Source organism: Typopeltis vanoorti, chromosome 17 (assembly GCF_054136105.1).
Source record: "Typopeltis vanoorti isolate ZY-2024b chromosome 17, IOZ_Tvanoo_1.0, whole genome shotgun sequence".
NCBI classification, from domain to species: domain Eukaryota; kingdom Metazoa; phylum Arthropoda; class Arachnida; order Uropygi; family Thelyphonidae; genus Typopeltis; species Typopeltis vanoorti.
Window position 1 is genome coordinate 104891215 of NC_143565.1, and position 26092 is coordinate 104917306.

General features: G+C 36.1%; 1 protein-coding gene across 2 annotated transcripts in view; it reads right to left on the bottom strand.

Annotated features, from left to right (window-relative positions):
- Positions 1 to 26092, bottom strand: part of LOC150097736 (equilibrative nucleoside transporter 1-like) — a 220988-nt gene that overhangs the window by 165335 nt on the left and 29561 nt on the right. For both annotated transcript variants that reach the window (XM_090407249.1, XM_090407250.1), the window contains exons 3-4: positions 15742 to 15881; positions 668 to 762 (exon numbers count right to left, since the gene is read on the bottom strand). In XM_090407249.1, the coding sequence (XP_090263375.1) occupies positions 668 to 762; positions 15742 to 15881 (235 nt within the window). The remainder of the gene's footprint in view (positions 1 to 667; positions 763 to 15741; positions 15882 to 26092) is intronic.

Consider the following 26092-nt stretch of genomic DNA (forward strand, 5'->3'; position numbering starts at 1 on the left):
AAGCAAATGTCATTTCAAAATTTTAACATTCATTATTATTTTTATAATTTCATACTCTAATTCTTATGTATGCAATTACTGCTTATGGTTTTACTTCTGCATGCTTTATATATGGTTCCTGCTAACTCGTTCTGTTGTCAATGTACAATTTCCTTTGTTTTATTCCTTGCTATTTGTTTCCTTTCTCACTTGTGATTTCTTTTATTTCCCATGATCTTTGTTTTGTTTCCTGTGATTTCTTGCATTTCATGATAATGGAGTAGGGAACAGGTGGGTTGGGAGTCTAAATTTTTTTTTCTCTAATTTCACTATAGTGAACCTTGTACTCTAGCAACCTATGTCTCTGGTCCCTAGGTTTATGCTATAGTGAGCATCTACCATAATCTCCTTTTATCTGCTTGTCCCCCCCTCAAAAAAGGGGGAGCATGATAGGACATCAGTTCTTTCTGCAATTAAATATAAAACAATTCTACAACTACCTCCATGAGTGTTTTATGTCTTATAACAATTATAATTTGTGTTCAGATGATGGCAGTTAGAAATCGAGCGAAGTATTAGCAACAATTAATTATTTGTACTTGTGTTGTTTATACCATAAAAAACTATCGTAGTATGTCACAGATAACATGTACCTTAATCAGAACATAGCCAGAAAGAATATACTTACAACTATCACTGTTTACTACCGATAAAACTGTTATTCCAATAAATATTAGAAGAACAAATATCAGAGATCCTCCAATACGTATTCTATAGGACATTCTGAAAACAAGAGATTTAATATCTAGTTAGCAATTCTTATTTCATTAATTTCAATGTATTTTAGAAATGCCAGTAGTACACAGCATGCAATGATCACAAATGTGTTTTTACATTCAAATCATTTTATTTTTTATTAAACCATTAAAATATCTACTGAGCTACTGTCTGTGAGAAATCAAGAAATAATTTATATATAAAATTTTCTGATTAAAGTGCAATAAGCAACTGAAATTCTCCACTTAATTTTTCACCAAGTGAAACATCTCAGATTTGTTTTAAGACTATTGTAATATTATTGGAATCTGATCTTGACTGCTCCCCCCAGCTTATCCTTTTCTTGCATAGTAAATATTCATCTTGCAATGCTACCATGCAAATGTGCTTTTCCTCTACTTTACCTAAACTATTCTGAATGAAGTAGACTGTACATATGCAATTTACTTCACATACCGATTCATCTCTGATTTCAGTACCGATTCATCTCTGATTTCAGTAAATCATGGAGCACTACCCAATGAATATATTTCTTGGTTGGAGATGGTCATATCTTAGGATCAGCACTATTCTGCCACAAACATTACATATGAATGCTACTGCAAGAGAGATGAGTGAAGAGAAAGCAGAACAGAATGAATGTGGTATGGTGGTAGTGAATAATACAGAAGAATTGGTGATTGGTAAGAAGCTGAAGAGAATGAAAGTGGAATGGCAGAGGAATGAATGAGGAGTGTCAGTGAAAATGAGTGAGGATGTCTGCAAAGAAAATCTTTGCAAATATCCTCAACTCATTAGGATATTAAGAGTGAACTAATGAGGCACAGGAATGAATTAAGATAGGTGCAGAGTAAGATAAGGCAGTTAGGAGAAGAGAGAGTGGCAACTGATGGTGGAAGAAAGTTGCACATAAAAGAAGAGGTGAAAGTGAATGAATGAGAAGGTTAAAAAGGATAGAGCTGTATGAGAGAGAGAGAGATCTTTATCATGTTTGCATACCATAGCTGAACTTTCACACACATTTTCCCTATTTCTTCCTTGATGCCCTAGTTTCCCTGCATTAGGTCTCATCCGAATAAGTAATTTTTTCCAGACTCCTAATGCTAAATGAATTCAAGCAGGCTGTTTATACAAAAAGTCTTTTCTGCCATCAAACACACTCCACACATCTAAAAAGGCCTGGCTGGCCAAGTGGTTAGCATATCCGCTCTTCAGCCAAAAGGCTGCAGGTTCGAATCCTACTGTGGGTATGGATGTCTGTGATTTTTTGTGAAAATACTAGTGGTGGTGGTTGGCAGTAGATGGTGTTGGTGTAGATGATATGGTTCGCTGTAGTTGGTGGATTGAGTGGTGGAGACGGAGAGTTGTGGAGTGGGTACCCTCCCTCAATTGGATTCCTTGGAGGTGTCACATAATAATAATAAAAAAACTTGCATCATTTCTTCTACACAGCTTGTGTATTGAATCATTTGCTATCATTGCCTTCCTTCTTAACTTGGTACTGTCATATCTGGGTAGCAAACCTATAATTTTTACTCTCACATTTCTTTCTCACTTTTTCAAACAGACCTTTCATAACCTAATAAACATAAATTGCATTTATTCATTTTATTATACATTTCTATTCCTTACTAATAATTTCAGTAGAGATATAAGAAAAATTTTTGGTAAGAAAAGAACAGAAGATGAAATTTCATAAATTACAGCAGGCACAAGTACTGAAAGTGATATAAGTATTTCATAGCCAGTATCAAAACAAAGCCAAAATTTTTGAAGAAAAAAAAAAAAAGAACTTTTTCTCAAGAGTGGGAAGAAATGTATTTAATTATATCAAATGAAAACAGGATGTAGCCTAGGCCATTTCACATTTATGCCACAAACTTATCTAAATTTTAGAAGGATGTGGCTTCTCAAAGGAAACAAATGACAACTTTCGTCTAAAGAAATGATAAATTATATTTATGATCTTCGAAAGTGAATTTTTGGTAGGAAAATATTGCACACCTTTTACTTAAGAATTTTTGAAATATGTTGTTTTGGTCGTAGAGCCTGAAAACAAAACATTTTAAAATATGGCTCTCAGTTATGATTCAATTCAATGATGAATTAAGGAATTATATGCATTTTTAGGCAAAGAAGTAATGAATCAATATATAAAAGAGCACTTGCAAGAGATCACACAAGAATAGTTTTGGTGGCACTGAAGTCTAAAATTACTGACTGTTTAAAATTTCTAAACATGAACTGAATGCAAGATACAAGAACTTGATTTTTAAAAACAATCTATTTCTTTCATCCCTATTTCTTGAAAAGGAGATGCTATCAAAAGTTGTGAATAATTAAAAACAGATTATCTTCATTTTCTGCTGTTTCAATACTGGACAAATGTAAAATCATATTACGTGTTTGACATATTATGTCAAACACGTAATATGATTATTCGCGTACTGTAGTTCTGTTGAACTGAGAGAATTAATTAGATACTTGGAAAAATCTAATTAATTCTCTCAGTTCAACAGAACTACAGTACGCAAATAATCATATTACGCATTTGCATGTAACACGTGTTAATGATACTTAGTAGAAAGTCACAATTCATACAGACATGTCACACGAACGTGTTACCTTAGCTACCTAGCAAGTACTAATGTTTTTTGTATTCTTAAACCTTTTTTGCATTTACCAATTTTTTGTACTGTGCAAGCCTTGAGAAAGCTAGTCAGTTACTAGCGAAACCGGTAGGCAATATTGTACGAATATATGTACAAATTAAATATCTATGGTCAGTTTATCGATAAGTCTTATATTTTTCAAAACAAAGTTTATTACTATATAACCCATGTAATTAATAATAAAAATTCTATAATTATTTTTCTGTATAATTCTTTTACATACAAAAAGAAAATTTAAAAACTTAAACACCACACCCATCCAATTTTTTTAAATTTGTTTTTATACTTGCAGTTTAATAGCAAAGTATTACAATAGTTATACAATTTTACATGATACTGTTCTACACAACTCAAAAATAAATATATATCTCAGCTGACTTTAGCTTAATATAAGACTGAATCTTAAATTACAAAACCTTGGAGAATGAAAGATAATAGTGTGGTTGGAAAGGTAGTCTGTGTGTTGCCAAAGTATGATAATGAGTTGAGATGGAGAGCAAGGATCATGAACAGTATGTTGGTAGAGCTGTGTAGGAAAAGGGAGTACAGTTTGTAAATGTGTGGGATGCATTTGAAGGAAGGATAGAAATGTAAAAAGTGACGGGTTGCATTTAAATGGATTTGGTGCGAGTCACAGATTGTTGCTGTAAGGAGGAGCAATGAATGATGTCAGCAAAAGAGTAGAGGAAGTAAGAGGTGCAAAGCAAATGATCAGTAGAGAGGAACTGGTGAGACTGAAGTGTCTGTAAGTGACAACAGTAGTAGTACTGCGAGTAATAATGATAGAATAAGAATGTAGGGGAAATAGGGGAAGTCAGAATAGACAAAGAGACACAATATATGAAGAGGAGATATTGGAAGTAGTACAGAATGTGTGGTGTGTAATTGAGTCTGAAGAGATAGATACGGTAAGTAGTGATAAAGGCAACTGGGAATGGTTATGTTTGAAGAACTCACAACCTATAAATAGCATGGGAATGACTAGTTACAGACCTAAAAGTGAATTGCTGTGTTTATTTACAAATGCCAGAAGCATCAGAAATAGGGAGATGAAATGTGCTGATTTAGTTTATTCATCAAAAAATTGCTGGAATAAGTGAAACATGGTGGATAAGGATCCTGACAGGAACAGAAATGGAAGGGTATGATTTTTTTCGTGAAAATACAAAGGACAAGAAGGGAGGATTGGGATGGAGTGGAATGGGGGTGCTGCTGATGATAGCAGAAGAATTATATCTGCACAAAGTGAAGATATAAATAGTGGCAATGGTTTTGGGTCGGTATAGTAAGGAAATGCAGGTTCACAGGAAGAGATATTTAGTTGGATGCTACTATAGACCAGAACTGTGGAGAGTGGTGATGAAGAAATATATAAGCAACTTGGATTAGTGAACAAGGGAAAGGTGATTATTGTGAGTGATTTTAATTATGATAAAGGAGATTGTTCAGTTAATAAGTGCTCACTTTGCTAAGATATATCAACCAGGTGTATGTAGCATGGTGCACAGTGCTACTGCTACGTTGGATGAAGAGTTAGAGGTTCATGAAAATGAGGTTGAAGAGCTTTTGCATAACCTGGATAAGAATTTGTCAATAGGGACAGATGGAATATCAGCCCGTTTGCTAAAGGAATGTTCAGCTGAATCGGCTAGGCCTTTCACACATTTGTATAACTTGAGTCTCAGCTCAGGAATGATACCACAGGAATGTATGATAGTTCCATTGCACAAGGGTGGTGCAAAAACTGCCTACTACTGACCTATTAGTATCTCTGGTGTGGTACTGAAGATTTTAGAGAAGTTGGTAAGAACTCACAAACAGAAATGGGTAGACAAGCATTCTATACTTTGCAGGGAACAGCATCGGTTTACTAAAGGAAGGTCATGTTTTAGCAATTTGCTCATATTTTATAACAATGTTACGGCCGAGTTGGATAAAGGGAATAAATACACTATGATAATGTTGGATTTTTCTAAGGCATTTGATAGGATACCACACGATAGGCTGTTGTGTAAACTGGAGAATATAGGATTGGAATATAATCTATTGACTTGGATCAGGGACAGTTGACAGATATCAAAAAGTGGTATACAGTGGGTATGAATCTGCCAGATTTAAGGTAACCAGTGGTGTACCTCAGGGTTCAGTCCTTGGGCCATTATTGTTCAATCTATACATTAATGACATAAAGCAGGGTTTATCATCAGATTTGCAATTGTTTGCCAATGATGTGAAGATAGGCAGGGCAATCAGGGATGCTACTGATATTCAGCAATTGCAAAATGATTTGAATAGACTGGAAATCTGGGCAAGCAAAAATGGCTGCCAGTTTAATGTTGGTAAGTGTAAAGTAATGCACTTTGGCGTGATTAGAGTTCCAGTGGCATATTATATTAGCAGAGTTATGCTACAAGAAACTGAAGAGGCAAGGGATCATGGTGTATTGGTGGATAAGAATTTAAAGTTCAAAGGTTACATAGCAAAAGTTGCAAATTCAACTCAGAAGATAATTGCTATGTCGAAGCAAACCTTGACATGTAAGGATAAGGAAGTAATTTTGCCTCTTTATAAGGCTTTGATAAGACCACACCTGAATTACTGGATGCAGATTTGGCCTCCTGGGTTCCAAGGGGATAAAGAAGATGTGGAAAGGATGCAAAGAAGAGTTACAAAGATTATATCTGGATTATGGGATTTAGATTATGTGGACAGATTGCGAGTATATGGATTGCAGACTCTGGTTAACAGGAGAAAGAGGGGTGATATGATAGAGGTCTATAAACTTTTAAATGGGTGTTATAGCATTTCAAATTATGAAATTTTCCGTTATATGGAAGGTGGGGAGAGAACACGAGGATATCCATGGAAGTTAAGTTTGTTCACAGTCAAGAAAGGGGTAAGAGCTAGATTTTTCTCCAAGAGAGCAGTGAGTGAGTGGAATAATTTTCCCTTAGGGATAGTGAGTGCGTCTAGTGTAAATGAATTTAAGGGAAGGTATGATAGCTGGGTTGGGTAATTTACAGCCTTCCTCGATGAGTCCTTGACTCCCTGGAGGTCTCAGATAATAATAATAATAAAGATTGGAATGAAGAGACAGCTTCTGAGTATACGAAAAATGAATTATTTGAGTCTTGAGAGACAACTATCTTAAGCAGTATGTAAAAGAGACCAAAACTACAGCTGCCCACTCTGCAGCTCGTAACAGTTGTAAAAGAATCATCATCAAGTCCAAGTCGGACTTTGAAAGGGCCAAATGGTGCAAACTTGCCTCGTGAACAAATGGCAGTCGCTCCTTCTGGTCCCTTGCCAATCTTCAATCTATTCTATATAACTCGCAACTATCCTACAACATGGAAACTGGTCCATATCCAGCCCGTTCCAAAGAAAGGTGATAAAAGTCAACTGACAAACTACCATCCAACTGTTCTTACTTCTGTTCTCTCTAAAATTATGGAGAAGGTCATCACAACAAACCTCTTGAACCACCTAAGTGGAATCCATCCTGTAGAGACTACAGGATGAATTCCACTACTCGCTATCTATAGCTGATCCACCCACCTCTAGACTCAAAGCAAGGAAAAATCTTTTCTCCAAATTTTTCCATGAAAAAAGAAGATTATCCTCATATTTAGTGTTGAATACTATAGCTACTTCTCCTTTTCCCTGATTGTTATTGCCTGAATATAACATTTCTTACTCTGCTATTTAGATCTCCAACAAGGACCAACTTTTCCTTTTGCGTTGTGTCAGCTGCCTTGTGTAATATCTCAAAAAATTCCTCCATTTCTTCCTTAGTAGAATCTGTTGTGGTAGCATAGGCACAAATAAGTTTTCAATGTCCAGTTCCTCATTTTCTGATATTTGCCCACATCACTATTTGATATTGCCTGCCATTCAAGAAGATTATCCTCATATTTAGTGTTGAATATTATAGATACTCCTTTTCTCTGACTGTTATTGCCTGAATATAACATTTTGTATTTGTTGCTTAGAAAAATCTTGTCTTCTTTGTTTCAGTTATGTCTATTACGTCAGTCTGGTACTTATCCAATTCTTCTGCTATTCTTGAGAGATACTTGTGACATTAAATTAAGAACATAAACACATTAACACAAGAATATTTTAATATTTGCCAAATATTTCAGTCTGAAATTAACAGACTATCCTCAGTGGCTTGATAGGAACAGTTTTTAGAAGGTGGAATACAAACAATTGATCATTCAAAAGTAGAATGAGCCACGTGATGTTACATTGCTAAGCACTAAATAGAGGTAAATTTCATCAGAGTGATGAATAAATTATAGGTATTAATTCACAATTTCATATCATAAATTTAATTTATAAATTCAATTAAAGATAACAGAGTAATGTAGGAATTAGAAGGTTTCAATTAAAAACTTAGTGTGTTATTCGGATTAAACTTTCCCATATTTTTGACAAGGATAGGCAATCATTTCGATTCAAGTTAGGGCACTGAAGTAAGGCCTCACCTTTGAATAGCCATTCGAATTTATAGCGACATCTGGTAGAAGGCAAATCCTGGACCAGATAATGTTGTGGCTTGTCTCTATCCTGTGCTGTGGCAATCCAGACTTATTGGATTTGTTGTGAAGAATGTATGATTGATGTTCTAGTATTCTTTTTTCTATAGAGCATCCGGTTTGTCCAAAGTACGATAGATTGCAGTTACAAGGAACTTGATATGCACCAGGCAGTGACATAGTTGAGCGTTTATCTTCAGAAGATGGGAAATATGTGGATATTTTGTTAATACGGATATAAGTGGCTGTTAAATCATATTTCTTCAGAATTCTTGAAATTGGTTCTGAGATTCCAGAAATATATGGAATTGGAACTCGACGTGTTGACTCTTTGTTGTCCTGGATAGGATTGTAGGAATCTAACAGATGTTGTGTAGTCTTTTCGGAGAAGCCATTTAATTTCATGTGATGTTTGATAGTTGAAAGTTCTTTCTGTAATTCATGGGGAGTTGAGCAATTAGTTCTAACTCATCAAATTAAACATTTTATAATTTCTGCTTTTTGATAAGGATGATGGGCAGATTGTTTGAGAATGTAACATCCAGTAAAAGTGGGTTTTCTGTAAACTGTTGTCAGAATACCTGAAGGTGAGTGGATGAGAAGGATGTCTAAAAAGGATAACTTGTTGTCTTTTTCAATCTCCATGGTAAACTTAATACAAGGGTGTAGAGAATTGATTTTGGAAAAAAAGGAAGGTAAGGAATCTCTGTTGTGAGGCCACACTGAAAAAATGTTGTCTATATATCTAACTCAAAAGGATGGTTGAGGGTATATAGATGAAAAAAGGATGTCTTCTAGATGTTCCAAATAAAAGTTGGCTAGAGCAGGTGAAAGTGGACTTCCCATGGCTGTTCTTTCCATTTCATTGTAGAATTTGTTTTGACACAAGAAATATCCAGAGTGCATCATGAAATCGAATAATTTTACAATATCTTGTGGGAAGATGTCAGCCAGTAAATGTAAGGTCTCTTTGAGAGGTACATTGGTAAATAGAGATTCTACATCGAAGCTCACTATAAGATCAGTAGGTAGTAATGAGATATTTTTTAATTTGTTTAAGAAATCAGAAGAGTTTTTCAAAAAAGAGCATGATTTGCCTATATGTGATTTCAATAATTTCGCTAAATATTTGACTATGTGGTAAGTAGGTGAATTCAATACAGTCAACTATAGGATGGAGAGGAATGTCTGTCTTGTGAATTTTTGGAAGACCATAAAATCTAGGTCTTGCAAAATGCGTTTTTAACCTTTCTATAGTGTCTGCATCTAAACTTATAACCTCATCTAGAAGGGAATTTAATTTCTTCAGTTGCCTGTTGGTGGGTTTGTGATCAAGTTCTTGGTATGTTGAGGGATCTCGAAGTAAAAGAGAAATTTTTCTTCTGTAATTTGAGGAATCCATAATTACTGTCACTTTTCCTTTTTCTGCTTTAGTGATAATAAGGTAACTGTTGCTTCTTAAGGAATGTAGTGCTTTCTTTTCAGAAGGAGAAAGCTTGGCTTTAAGTAGTGTAGAAGGAACTTCTAGGCGGAGAGAATTAGAACAGAACCTAATATGACTTAGGTTCTGTTCGATGTTAACCAGGAAATCTAAATAAAGAATTTTTTTAGGGACTATAGCAAAATCATGTCCTTTTGAGTAGATGAGTATTTCACTACTCGTTAAAGGGCGACTGGACAAGTTGACGACCCAATTGTCTGGAACAAGGAAAGGCTTGACTAGCCACTGAGGATAGTCAGTTAATTTCAGACTGAAATATCTGGCAAATATTAAAATATTCTTGTGTTAACGTGTTTATATTCTTAATTTTTCTGCTAGTTCTATTTCTTTTCCATTGATGCTTCTTTCGTTGATCGTGCTATTAACACCAAGGTTACTTAATGTTCTAAACACTTCCTCCTTCCTCCTATTGCTCTTCAGCAGTACTCCTAATGCTTCCTCTACATGTAATTCACTAACAAAATACTCATGGAATATTTTCATTACATCTTCAGTAGATGTGATCACATTGCATCTCCAGCAACTAAAATCAATTGTCCATATTTACCCTTTCTTCTACTAGCAACAACTGTAGGATTCTCTTATGTTTTGATTAAATGCTTCAGCCAGTCTCCTTTCATATGCCAATTTCTCTCTCCTTACATTTCTCACCTTCCTAGTCACTGCTTTATACTCCTCATGGAAACATAATTCTATATTTCATTCATTTTCCTCCTTACTTTATTTATTCTCCTACCTTAGGAATACAGTGTTACATTGCCATAATTAGCTGATTTTTCACCCCTTTAATTGATCAAGCCAAAGCATATTGCCAGTCTGTTTATCATACTCCCCTGGTGTGTAATTCCTCACATTGTTGTTCCATGAAACTTGTAGAAATCCGAAAGAAATCCAAAGAATCCTAAATAACATGGACACAAACAAGGCATCTGGTCCAGATGGTATCCCACCCATTGTGTTAAAAAATTGTGCCCGATAACTAACACCTCTTCAATCTATCCTACTCAACTGGTATCTACCTACAACATGGAAACAGGTTCACATCCAACCCATCACAAAGAAAGGTGATAAAAGTCAACCAACAAATTACTGTCTAATTGTTCTAAAGATATGGAGAAGGTCATCAATAATCAACTCTTGAATCACTTAAAGTCACACCAACTAATCAGTGACCAGCAGTATGGATTCCACCACTCACGATCTACAGCTGATCTTCTTGCTTAGAACACTCGACTCTGGCCATGGAGAAACTCATGTGGTTGCCCTAAACATTTCAAAGGCATTCGATAGGGTTTAGTAGAGGGGCCTACTTAACAAACTGACATCCTATGGTCTGCCTTCCTCACTCTGCAACTGGATCACCAACTTTCTCACTGATCGCTCACTATGTGTCATGGTGGACGGTTTACTCTCCTCAGATTTCCCCACCAATGGAGGAATATCCAACAAAAAACTTGGTATTACTTTTTCCACAAGACACTACTTCACACCTTCACTGCTAACTCTACACAAAGTCCAAATCTGCCCAGCAATGAAATATTGCTTCCATATCGGGGAAGGTGCACCAAAATCCTCTCGATGATTGCTCGATTCTGTCCAGAAGAGGGCAATCCAGCTAATTAATGACCCCTCTCTCACAGGCATTCAGATTCTACCTTGCCTCTTCTACTGATACTTTCATGGACAATGGTCTCTGAATTGGCTACTATTATTCCCCCATTGCTAACCAACACCTTTTTACAGCCCATCTATGAAACTCACCAAACCAACTTCACTGCATCCTCTTTCATTCCATCTAGTTCAGTCCTTTGGAAGTCTCTCCCCACTCTGCCGTCCCCAAACATTACAATCCTCAGCTGTTCAAGCAAAATTTGAAGAGATTCCTCCATTCTTCTATTCCTCTTGCCCATACATGGCACTAATGTGCTATAGGTCATGTGACCTTTCATGTGTGGGTCAGATATTTAAAAAAAAAAAAAAAAATGTAGCTTCTCTCTCTCCAAATAAAGGTCAGGCCAGTGGAATAACAATTAATCATACTGAGATCTGTCTGGGATCTGTTCTGATTCTGATACAGTGGAGAGAGAGACCTTCAGAAAGTCAGGGACTCATCAAGGAAGGCCACACACTACACACACCAGCTATCATACTTGTTCTTGAATTCATTCACGCTGTTTGCACACACAACCAATGGCAATCCATTCCAATCACACATCACTCTATGAGAGAAAGCTTTAGATCTCACTCATTTCTTAGTGGTATTCATTCTCGGCTTCCAAGGATGCCCTCTTGTCCTTTCCTTGCCCTACATAAAATAAAAAATTCCATCAACTGAAATCCTGTATGAACCTTTCAAACATTTGTAAATATCAAATCACCCTCTTTCTCCTGTTTTCTAGTGTTCTGCAGTCAAATACTCAATCTGTCTTCTTAATCAGTATTCCACAATCCTGATATCATTTTTAACACTCTCATTCTCTCCACTGTATCAGAATCAGAACAGATCCCAGACCTGCACACAGTAGTCCAAGTGAGGTCTCATCACCTTGTAAAGAGTCAAAACTACATCTTTATCTTTATGTGTCAAAGTTCATTTCAGCATTGCAATTATTGTTTAAGTTGTATTTGCAGTCTTTGTTACATGGCCCTTGAAATTCAACTTCCTATCTACTAATATTCCAAGATCTATAACCTGATGTGTTTCTTCTAGCATAATACAACCAATATAATACAAAATTTCATATCTAATCTCACCAAAGTGCAGGACTTTACATTTGCTTACATCGAATCCATTTTACCATGCCCACAATTCCAGCCCATTCAAATCATCATGAAAGTACTGTATTCAGCTGCATTCCTGATTATCCTACCTATCTTTGCATCATCAGTTGCCTGTCAAATCCATTAATCCATCCCAACAGTCCACCAAGGACTGACCTTGTGGTATACCACAGTTACCTTAAATTTTGCAGACTCACATTCGTTGTATATCACTTTTTGATATCTGTCAGTCATCCTCTTATCTATGCTAATATTTTATAATCCAAACCCATATTCTCCAATTTATGCAACAGTCTTCCATGCTGTATTCTTTCAAAAGCTTTCACAAAATCCAAAAGTATCATAGTGTATCCATTCCCCTTGTCTAACTCAATGGTAACATTATTATAGAATGTGAGCAAGTTGCTAAAAAATGACCTTCCCTTAGTAAACCAACATTGTTAATTACAAAATAGAGATTTTCTGTCAACCCATTTCTGAAAGCAAGTCCTAATCAATTTTCTCAAAAACTTCACTGACACCACTCTTGAGATACTGAATGGTCGATAGTTGGCTACATCAGCACCACCCTTGTGCAATGGGATTGCCATACATTATTTCCACTTCAGTGGAATCTTCCCTGTTCTGGGACTCAAATTATATTGCCTGGTTAAAGGAATAGGCAATTCAGCTGAACACTCTTTTAGCACCTGTGCTATTATCCCATCAGCCCACTATTGCTGTATTCTTATTCAGTTTGTGCAACAGCTCTAATACTTCCTCCTCATACATCTGAGTTTCTTCATCCAGTGAAGCAGTAGCAGTGAGCTCAATCTTGCATACACCAGGTTGAACGCTAGAAAAATGGACACTCAGTAGTTGAACAACCTCTTCTGCATCTGTCACCCTCACACCATCTGCATTCAGTAGAGTTATTCTTTCATATTCATTCTTTCTTTTACTTGCAGCATATCGATAGAATTCTTTGAGGTTATCTTTAGCTTGCAGAGCCAGTTCCTTTTTATACTCAGATTTTGCTTTCCATATAACAGGTGCGACTCTTCTAGCCTGCTGCTTATAATTTTCATAATGGACATCATCCTTTTCTTACGAATGTCTTGCTTGATAGGATTACACATTTATTTGACTCCTACCCTATTTATTCTTTGAACTCTTGGGACACATTCTGATATTCCATCATTTAAGTATTTTTTAAATGCTTCACATGCATTGTCAATATTCTTCTCATCCAGCAACCGATACCACTGCACTGAATTCAGTATACTCCTCAGTTGGTCATAATTTCCTGCTTTGTAGTTCACAGCATGGAACATTCATAAACTTATCCACTTCCCTAGTGAGTACCATATGATCACTGTTACCAACTGGAGGCAGAATAGTTATGTTTGTAACATGAAACACTCTCTGACACTACAAGTATAATCAAATCTAACACTCATTGACCTCAAGCTTCTTCTGTCATATGTTGCTTGAGAAACTTGTCTTGCAACAGCTCAATAAATTCAGTTTCATTCTTCTCATGAGATTTTACTGCTACCTAATCAATATTTGTATAATTAAATCTCCCATTATGATTACTCTTTTCACACCCATTATCTTTATTTGATGATGCATTTCTTCATCACTAGCAACTGATCCACCTAGTCTGTAACAACACTCCACTACATATTTGATCATGCTAGATTCCACCTCATATAGATGGCTTCAAACTCACTGCCACATGAAAAACTGTTACTAGTATTACAATCATAGGTTTCAACTGGATTCAAGTCATCAGATATCTGGTTGGTGACAGTGATAATGCAGTACTCACTGGGGAAGTGGATAAGCATGAATGTTCCATTCAGGAAAGGTTATATGATGAACTACAAACTCAGAGCTTCTGTAGCTCAGTCAGTATAGACAAAGCCCTTTGGTCGGAACGGCTGGGTTCAATTCCAGTGTCGGTGACGTAAAGAACCTTTATCTGGTCTCTTTTAACGAAAGGTGAATTAGCTGGTCTTATACGGAGGTAGGGAGTTTTTTCCACCCAGAAACTTGGGTTTTTTGTCCCCAAGAACAGGCAAACTGGCCCTGTGAATACACGTGGGTTACAGTCATGAATACATCCCATATGCCAGTCCTGAGCCAGGATAAAAAGGGGGGAGGGGGAAGCAATGGTGAATCACCCTATAAAAATCTCATCAAGAACACTTTGTGGGCAATGCCTAATGGTCAGAAACCACTGAAAAAACCACCACCAGATTCCACCTCACACAAATGGCTTCAAACTCACTGCCACATGAAAAACTGTTACTAGTATTACAATCATAGGTCTCAACACTAACTGGATTCAAGTCATCCGATATCATTAGCAGAAAGCTCCGGCTCTCCTATCCTGTCTATCCTTCCTAAAAATACTATATCCTTTACACTTGATACCAGTCAGTATGTCTTATTCTGATAACCAGGTCTCACAATAATCTTACAATCTGAAGTCCAAACATACTGACCAAAGCAACAAACTCTACTCATTTGTTTCTAATAATCCTAGCATTTGTGCACAGACATAATAAGCTACCTGCATGTTTTTTTTGTATACTTTTGTCTGTATGCTGCATGATATAGACAACTTGCAGATCATTCTTCTTCTTCTCTAGTGCCTTATATATGCAGACATCCTTGCACATGTTTGAGGGATCTGAACTAAATGAAGTTCAAATCATTCTCTCCTCGTAATCATTTCCACGATAATTCCCATTTCCATCATTAATATAGTTAGATAACCATGTTGTTCTTACACCATATTCTCACCATTTTTCCCATTATAATTTAGTTTCCTTGACTCTCTGCAGGTCTCATACCAATCATTAGCTTTTCAAGACTCCTGATACTAAATGTGGTCAACTGTAGGCCATCCTTCTTATACAAATCCAATCTTCCCTCAAACCCATCCAAAAACTCTCATTCATTCCTTCTACACAGCCAATGCATCGAATCGTTTTGACATCATAGCCCTTTTTCATTCATTTTTGTCATATTGAGGTAATATATTTACGATTTTCACTTTCTCACTCTTCACTCTCACTTCTTCCACCAACCATTTCATATTCTCTCTCATACTGAACTTATCACTATTTAAGTCCTTAGTACCTACTACAATTATAATCTCGTTTACTTTTCTTATATATATATGTATATTCTATATGATGACCTTAATATGAAGGTTGAAATGTCTGGGAAATTAAATCATGGGGTGCCAGCACACCCATAAATAATAATCAATACAGCCAGAAGGATTCCAAACAAATATTATATACAGTAATCTACCCATTTATCTGACCTCCAAACAATGATCCTCCAAATATCAGAACGACTCAATACCTTTCCAAAGTGGGTAAATTACTATTTTTATATTTTAAAATTTATCGTGAAATGAGTATGTAACATACACATACACACACACAGTGTGTGTGTGCATGTGCATTATTATTTTTTTTAAAATACTTACTTGTGACCATATAAGCCATGGAGAAAGAGAACAAACAAGAAAGGTGTATTATTGGTTATTGCAAGATAACTTGAAAACATAGCCTGAAGTTCTGTCCTAGTCTTTGGATCATCAATATCACGAAACTTAAACATCCAAAACTGTAACGATACATTCAGTTTTCAGAAAACAGGAAAATTTTTTAAAAAATTTAAATAATGAAATAACAATTGTACAAACTAAATCAGTTTTATATATTACTGTACAATTTCCATGAAAACCAGTTCAACTTTTCAAGCAATATACTATCATATTTGTGCTCCCAATCTCAGTGAATGAATGAAGATGACCCTGACATATATCTATTTACCACCAGAGCAGGTATATAATCCCCACTTCCAAACTTATCGATTTCCAAGTGACTAAGGATATCAACAATTTTTTTCTCCTGCATTATGTCATAAGGTAAATCTTGCTTCTCAAGCAATAGTTTCCCCTCAATTTTTCCATAACTCCAGCTGAATCATTCAAAATTAATTCTGAGGAACTGGTTATGATTAATGAATTTTTATTATCTTATTCCATTTTCAGATTTAATTTCAATATTCTTAGCTAGATATAATTTGAATTGGGTTTTATAATCACTGCTTACCAATTCATTTAATGTAAAACTGTTGCTTTATCATACTTAATAATACAATTTTAACATTTATCTCTTTATACAAGGATATCCAATCTTAGATTTCATTTCTAATTTCTCTACAGTCTTCATATACTGAAGACAAAGAACTCCACAATTCTTCTTCAGCTACATTCCTGTTAATACTGATTTGAACAGGAAGAACCATCTCCTCCAAACACCTGCACACTTAGCAACATTCCATAACATCCATTTCACTTCCATGCATACTTGGAAAACTTGGAAATACGTTAGGGCAACTTCTGCTCTAGTCCAGTATTGTGCATAACCATTAATGCTTTCAGTACTGTACTTGAAATGACAATACAGTTATTTTCATAGTGCAGGAAAGATTATTTAATTATAATAAGAAGAGTAATGTGAAATTCCATACTTCAAGGATATCTTTTTCTTCCGTTTTAATGTCACCTTTATCATCTCTAACTACTCCTTTTACAGCACTCTTTCCATCATTCCTAAGCTTCTTCAACAACCTCCAGAATATTTTCCCCCCTTCTTGATATTTATTTTATATATTCTTGCCAAAGTCCTCCAATGACTTTTGTTTAGCTAGTTTTATACAGTGTTTGGCATTCGTGCATTTGTCTCTGTATTCTCTAAGAGCACAAGCTGACTTATTTGACAGGAACGTTTGATATGCTTTCTTCTTTTCCTTCACTGCCTCTTTAACTTCCTGTGTCCACCAGGGAGTTCTGATTTTTTTATCCTTGCAGACAAACTCACCACATGCCTCTCTGGCAGAATCAATCAATGTTTTCTTCAGAGTTCCTTCCTTCCTTTAAAGGCTATGTGGAGGAATGCGGAGAACCGACCAGGGCTTCTGACCTAATGTCCAATCCTCACCTTCTCGTGGTGCACCCTGTTGGGTATCTACTTTGATACTGAACGAACGAGGATGGGCTGGCAATTTGGGATTTAGCCGACCAAATTGTATTCTTATTGGTTAAACCAAAATAAAAAAATGATGGTACAACATGACAAAATTTCATGCCGGCTGGGGCGTCGCCCGGTTAAACAAGGCCCCCGTTGTTTTCGCCAGGGAACCAGCTGGCTCTTTGTTCTCTTATTCCAAATCAATTTATTCAATTGGTTTCCCAACTATGCATTATTCATTATATTATACACTATGTTGACGCATGTAAGGTATCCAAATGTGTTTGGACACCTTACATGCCATGAAAATTTTTGATCCTACTACATGTACATATTCAAGGAGTGATTGACAGCCTTCCAAGGTGAGATAGCAGTTGGGTGTCACATCAGCGGTCTTTCTGACTGTGACATTGCTATCCATCTCAGTATATCAAAATTCAGTGTTGCTTATGTGATATTTGTAGATAGAATGTTGACAGTGCTACCACAGCAGGAAAAACACCCTGGGAGATCACTGACACTCACTGACTGAGATTTGACTCAGAATGTTGGAGCTTTATGCACATCATCAGCACACAGACTTTGTAGTCAACCTGGAAAATACTGCAGGGATATGTGTCAGCACTAGAACTGCCCACAGAGAGTTGCATGCATTAGGTTACCATGGCAGAGCTGCTGCAGACAAGCCACATATCACTCACCCTCAATACAAATTTGGACAAGTGTCTTTCACACTATTCCTGGACCATAAATGATTGGAAAAGGGTTTCATGGAGTGATGAATCATGCTTTCTTATGTTTCACTCTGCTGGTCGTGTTTGGATTTGGAGATTAGCTGGGGGAATGGATCTGACAGGACTGCATCATTTCAACTGTCAAGCTTAGTGCAGGTTTAGCAATGGTATGAGGGAGTTTCAGCTGGTGGGGCTTGGTCCATTGGTGGATGTGACCAAAACCATGATGTCTAATGTCTACCTGGACAATTTCAAGCTTCCGACACTGTGGAAGTACTTCATCAGTGACCCTTGCATGTTTCAGCATGACAATGTGCCATAACATACAGTACTTTGTGTCTGAGAATGTTCCCACAAAACAACACTGAAGTGTCAGATTCGCTGGCTCAGAGGCCAGACCTTAACCCCACTGAACATCTTTGGGACGAATTAGAATGCCGAATTCACTTCAGGCCACAGCGGCCATCATCAGCATTAGCAATGGAAGTTGCTTTGTGTGAGAAATGGAAGAATATTCTTGTCAGGTGTTTCAGCCAGAATTCTTTCAACCAAATTCTGACATATCAGAATTTAGATGAAAGCATTCCCCCAAAGAGTAGTTGCTGGGGAATGGATCTGGCAGGACTGCATCATTTCAGCTGTCAAGCTTAGTGGAGGATTAGTAATGGTATGAGGGTGTTTCAGTCGGATGGAACACATCTAGTCACTCAGTACTAGAAATGTAATTAAAATGCATTTTTTTGATCACAACTAGGTATCCAAATAATTTTGTCAACATAGTGTATATTTCGATATTTAATTTGCCATCTTCACTCAACAAAAATTTACAGTAAGACTGTGCTGCATAGTTCTAATCCAGATGACTGGATTAAACTCTCATAGTACCTATCTGTAAAAAAGATAAATTAAACTGAATGTGAGAATTACACATGTATTTCCCTACTACATGTTCCATGCAAGATTTATGCAAGAGGCTAAGAAAATTGTTGCCAAACAGGGAATGTCGAGATCAGCTTTTCATATTAAGATAAACAGTTGAGAAATCATGAACATATCAGAAGAATTTGTTTTTAAGTTTTGTAGTTGGAAAAGGCACATGAACAGAAAAGCTCTTTGAAACACTACAATTGTATGGCACAAATGGGACAGTACACAGAGCAATACATAGTCAATGCTCTAAATCAGCAATTAGAATTGAAGGAGGTCAGAAAGATGTGAAATCAAGAAATGATGGACTTTACGACCATGTTATAAATAACCATTTTAATTTCTCTATGTTTCGACCTTCATATTAAGGTCATCATCTGGAGTGTACACAAATATACAGGACAAGCTGAGTTACATTTCACACAGTATGCTAAAGAAACAATGATTTGATCAATGGTTATTCTACAGCCATGACCTCTAGTGAAAATATAATATATATATATATATATATATATATATATATATATATATATATAAAAAATTAAATCAAAAATTCAAATAAAATTAAAAAATTAATTATTTAGGAACTACATCAAGCTATATTCTATTTAAAATAACATTAGAGAAACATTCATACCATGTTTTGGTGTGAATTTTATGAACGTAAATTTAAGGAAGCCTGTAAGATTCTTATCAACCACCCTAATCTTAACAATAATGATGGTCTAAAAATCCCAAGCATATGGAAGGCACATATTCTACCCATGGAACCTTTCTCCCTAAGAGTTAACTATAAACAGGACTGAAGATAATCCACAATCTTAAATCTAATTATAACAATTTTTAAGTTAAATTAGAACATCATTGTTATTGTCAGAATATCTATATGAAAGAATGTTTCTCTAATGTTATCTTAAATAGAATATGGCTTGATGTAGTTCCTAAATAATTAATTTTTTAATTTTATTTGTATTTTTTATATATTATATTTTCACTAGAGATCATGCCATTAGAATAGCAGTTGATCAAATCATTGTCTCTTTAGCATACTGTGTGAAATGTAACCCAGCTTGTCCTGTATATTTGTGTATATTCCAGATGATGACTTTAATATGAAGGTCGAAACGTCGGGAAATTAAAATAGTTATTTATAACACGGTTGTAAAGTCTATAATTTCTAAAATGAATGCTGATCACCATGTAACACTAAAAGAAAGGATGTGAAGACAAGGGTGAACATTCTCCACTGTTACTGATTTTTTTTTTTTTAATGCTATGCATTATGGCAAGTGTCATAATGCATAGCATTAAAAAATTATATCCAACCTCAAAGGTCGAAACCGGTCTAGGTAGTGACCCTTCCCATAATGCATAGCATTATACATATCCGCAAGGAGATGTGCTTTGATTTATGGGATACTAAGGCAAGTGATGTGAAGTCATACCACCTTTGCCACGAGTTGCCCCCAGTCCTGAAAGATACTTCAGGTGCAAACTTTGTTTGCTTACACTTAGATAATGGATTAAACCAAGTATATAATTTCATGGTATCTTTAATTTATAATTAGATAACCATTCTAACATGAGTTACATATGGATAATATTATAGCAGAAAGTAGCATTAAACCTGATATAAAAAAAATATGTTAATCTCAACTCTTGACTTTTTTTAGATGATGTTATACCCTTAAACAAACAGAATTCCATAAATTGAATAATTACTATAACAAATTTGCCATGAAAATCAGCAATAAAAAAAACTATGAAAATAGCCAGGAACATGAATAAGATCAAATGCATCCTGAATGGGGAACCTACAGAGAAAAGAAAATATTTCATTTTTACGCACAATTTTTAGTGAAGATGGCAAATTAAATTTAGAAATAGACAATAGAATAAGCAAAGCTAGTATGTTAGAAAGTCCAACCATCTATCAATGGACATCAGATGTCATATTGTCACACAGTTGCTTGGTGATGTGCCACATGAATCCTTGCCAGGTAGTCCTGCTGTATGCTTTTCTGGAAGCTTCAATTCTCTAAAGATCAGTCACTTTGTTATTATTACGGGCAACTCCAGGGAGTGCTTAGACTCATCGAGGGAGGCCCCAAATCATGTTCATCACAACTATTCGACATTCACACAGTATCTATCATACCTTGCCTTAAACTCATTCACTGTCACAGCACCCACTACAGACTCTGGCAGCTTATTCCACTCATTCAGCACTCTAAAAGTAAAGAACCCAGCTCTAACACCCTTACTAACCACACACTTGTCCAGCTTCTATGGATTTAGACACATCATCTCTCTCCATCTCACTAACTATCTATCATTCCTCTTTTTTCCAGGAACTTTACCTTCTATTACTGTTTTGAGAAGTCCCCTTCCATCCTTAATGTGTCCAAAGTATATAACCGTTCTTCTGTCAATATTCCAAATTTTACATGGAATGAGAGAGAAATTAATCAAAACAAATCTCGAAGAAATTGCCTATGCAAGGATTTATTTTTTCAGCGCACATATCGGTTAATTTGCTGCTCTTTTTGTAGTCGAATTTGTTTCCCATTACTTTTAGAAGGTCCTCTTGTGTAATTACTTGAAGCATTGGATCAGAGCTATTGTCAATATAACTTTATGAGTCTTTGGACTCCCTGGAGGTGTCACATAATAATAATAATAATAATAATAATAATAAAAAAACGAACTAGTTGTATATAATAGAGCAATCAAACCAATTTTAACCTATGATGCATCAACAGCAGAATCATATTAAAATGGAACATATTAAGAAGTTGACATTGTTAGCATTCAAGGATGTGCAAGCAGAGTTAATCTCAGGTGGTGTGGTTGCTGAATGGGGGAGTAAAGGTTAGCAAAACAGGTGTTTGATGCCAGTAAAAAAGACAGAAGAAGATAGGTAGAATAATGCTGTAAAAGTGCCTTAGAATACAAATATTGGAACTTGGACAAAAAAGCTAATTTAGAGGAAACTAACAATAGGAAGTTAGTAATAACATAAACTTAATCGTGTAGTGCTACATGTCCTGTACATCCCTTGATGATGCATATCAAGAATTCTGATGATGGGTAAGAAAGCCATTGACAGATTTGAGAGTAATCTTGGAAAGACTTTCATCTTGCAGTGGATTGATGCTGATGGCGATGATAATATATATATATATATCTGATCTGATCCTATGGCTTCCTCTCTTTGAGAGTTGCAGCTGATTATTAGGGAGATAGTGACGCAAGGTGGTTTCCCGTTGCCTTCCTTGCCATATTTTTTTATGACTGTTGCCTGTGTGTTCACGGGTCCGGTTTGCCTGCCTGCGGGATGAAAACCTCCAGATAAACTGGCGGAAAAAACCCTGCTGTCCACGCCCAAGACCAGCTAACTTAGCTATAGCTGAGGAAGATCCTTAAGTTCCTCATGTCGTCGACAAGAATCGAACCTAGGACACACCTTCCCCAGGCATATGGTTGAGAAGCACAAAACCACTAGGCTAACAGTGCAGACTCTCTCTCTCTCTCTCTCTCTCTCTATATATATATATATATATAATTGAAGAAATTTAAATGACTAAAAGCTGAGGATAAAAAAATAAGAAATATTTATTATTTTGAATGTATGACTAGTTTCGTCTTCTTAGAAGGCTTCTTTGGGTGCAAAACATGGAAGTGAAATCTGTCACATCAACTATATATATATATATATATATATATATATATACACACATATATGTATATATACACAGGTGATGTGGCAATGTGTGCGAGATGCATTCATCGTGAAAATTAAAGGATATGTGGAAGGAAATTGAAACTGTAAACAGTATTAAATGTTTCAAAAGTGAGTGCCAATTAAGTGATGAAAACAGAGCAAATGTCAGTAGAGTGAACAGTATAGATGACAAGATAGAAAATGTTGGAATTAATGTTGAAGGTACAGTGGTGGAAATACAGGAGAACGAAATGGACATAAAAAAATAGCATGCTCAAATGTTACCCTTCACAGGACAAAGCACGAAAATGAAAAGTTACAGAAGCAGCAAGAGATTAGCAAGAATGAGAAGAGAAAGAAGCAGATGGTCCTAAGTCATAACAAAGACCAAGCGAACAAATGAGAAAAACAAGGAGAAAAGTATGGAGGCTCAATAATCAGAGGAGTACTTAATGAAAGTGTAACAAAATCATGTTTCCCTGATGCAAAAATTCACGATATTAGTCACACCATCCAGATGCAAAAAGGTAAGGTGAAAAAACTAATTGTCTTGGTTAGTACAAATGATCTGAGAAGTAAGAAGTATTCTATGAGAGAAGATGTAAAGAAGCAAAACAGAAGAGTGAGAAGGTGAAGACTGTAAGTCCCCTTCCACGCTATGATAGAGGTGAAGTGAGGAGGAGGGCATTGGTAGCAAATGAATGAATACATAGGTTGTGCATAAGGAATGATATAGGATTTGTGGATCTGTGGTCTGTGTTTGATGGAAAGAAGGATTTATATAATGCTGATGGCCTGCATCTAAATGGTTTAAGTGTTAGGTGTCTAGAGAGAGAGCTTTGTTCAATGAGCATGTTGAAGTGCAAAGTAAGGAAAACTTAAGCAATTAAGGTGGAAGCAGGTGAGTTTGTGAAGGCACCCATGAAGCAAGTGAGTGTGAGAATGACCAAGTGTGGAATCCAGTCTCTCAAGCAAAAATATTGAATAGGGTAGTCAATTCAGTCAATTAAGGGTGATTAAGGGCATAAAGTGATGCTTCAGTTTCTATATACCAATGCCATAAGTTTCAGGAACGAGAGGGAGGAGTTTTTGGCATTGGTTAGTGCAATCTTGTCAAAAGTCATAATAGTTCATCTACTGATGATAGCAGATGAATTACAGCCAAAAAGAATAGGAGATAGGCAAAGAGGGTGGCTGCTCATTTGAAAAAACAGTCTGGTGTAAGATCAAGGCCAGTAAGACAAAATATACAGTAGGTTGTTGCTATAGGCTGGGGGTTTCCACAGATGACAAGGATGACATGCATCAGCAAATTAGTACATTGAACATAGGTTGAGTGATTATTATGGGGGGGACTTCAACCATGGAGATAAGATATAAATTGAAAGGAAGAAATCCCATGGTAGGAAGGAAATGGAATTTATACACCTACTGAGAAATAATTACTTCAGAGAGCAAGTGCTGGAAGGGACTGGGGTAAGAGTGTAGACCTGGTCATAGGATCCAAAGAGATATCCATAACCAAGATGGTAAGCCATATTGTCTCCTACTAGCAAAAGTGACCATGCAGTCATGACTTGGGAGACTGCAAATCATGAGGAATATTCTGTCAAGAAGAGTTATATGTGGAACTACCAGGTGATTATGGAAGGACGTTAATAGTGCATGTATAGAGGGTTAATCAGATATGGGTTATATGGATGAGTAATATAGAGGGTTAATCAGGTATGAGTTATATGGATGAGTAATGTCATTAAGCATGAGCTGCAGAAGAAGAAAATGCTGTGGAGGGTATATAAGGAGAAAGTTGACTAGCCAACTCACGAACAGTGACCAGCATGTCAAGGAAGGCACAATTAGATTATGAGAAGAATCTAGCTGAGGAGGCGAAAGGAAATCACAAAGAGTTCATTAGTTATGTGGCAAGTAAGAGGAAGTAGGATTATTATTAAGAGAGACCTCCAGTAAGTCAGGAACTTCAACTGATAGAAGCCATACTATTTACACAAGCTGTCATACCTGTTCTTCAATTCATTCACCCTACTTGCACACATACACAACATCTGACAGCAATCCATTCCAAACATGCACTACTCTATGAGAGAAAAATCTAGCCATAATCCCCCTTCTTGACAGCATTCTCAACTTCAATGGATTAGAATCCTTTTCTCCATCCTCAATAAAATGAAAAATTCCATCTACTGAAATTCTGTATAACCTTTTCAGAAGTTTGTAAGTCTCAATCATATCACACCTCTTTCTCCTGTTTACTAGTGTCTGCAGCTTACAAATTCTCAATGCCTTCATAATCTGACGAAAGAAGCAGACAAATGAATGATGAACGCCACCCACTATTCAGCCGGACCACAGTGCCCCAAAGACTAAGATCCCCCAACATAGCTTTCCTGGCAACTGTTGAACTATATAAAAACCTCCCAGAGACAACACTTCAACAATGGCTTGCACTATATCCTGAAAATAATACTGGTATTCCAACAGCCAAATATCTTCCACGTGGTGCCCACTTGGACTGGAATACTTGGAAACGCCTCAACAGACTTCGAATGACAGGACGCTACAAACAAAACCTCATCAAATGGGGCTACCTCACTGGCCCAGATAATTGAGTTTAGGACAACCCAGTCCATGGAACACCTTCTTTCTTGTACCTTTCTTCCATCACCTTGTACAAAAAAGAACCTTATATCCTGCACAGAAAGAGCGATTGATTGTACAGGATACTGCAGGAACATCTGACCTTATTTTATATAAGTTATGTATAGTTTCCTTTTTTTCATATTTAATTATCATTTCCTGCATAATTCACCTACCAAATTTAAGCTGTTCTCATTTGTAATATATCCTAATTTGTTGTAAATACGTTGTACTATTTACTTACTACTGTTTGGATACGAAATAAATAAATTTGTATTCCACAATCCAGATATCATGTTTGACACTCTCCTTTGCACTCTCTTCACTATATCAAAATCACCACAGAAACCAGACCTCCGCACAGTAGTCCAAGTGAGGTCTTATAAAGAGGCAAAATGACCTCCCTATCTTTACATGTCAAGGTATGTTTCAGAGAATAATGGCAATGCTGAAACGTACCTTTACATGTCAAGGTACATTTCAGCATTACCATTATTCTGTGAGTTGTATTTACAATTTTTGCTATAACGACCCTTGAACATTAATTTCCCGTTTACTAAAACTCAAAAAACTCCAGCCTCATCAGTTTCATCAAGCATAATCCCATCAATATAATACAACACTGGACATCTGCTCACACTAAAGTGCATGACTTTACATTTATTGACATTGAAATGACAGCCATTTTCACATGCCCACAATTCCAGCCTATTTTAATCATTCTGTCAAATCATCAAGTATTGCATATCAGCAACACTC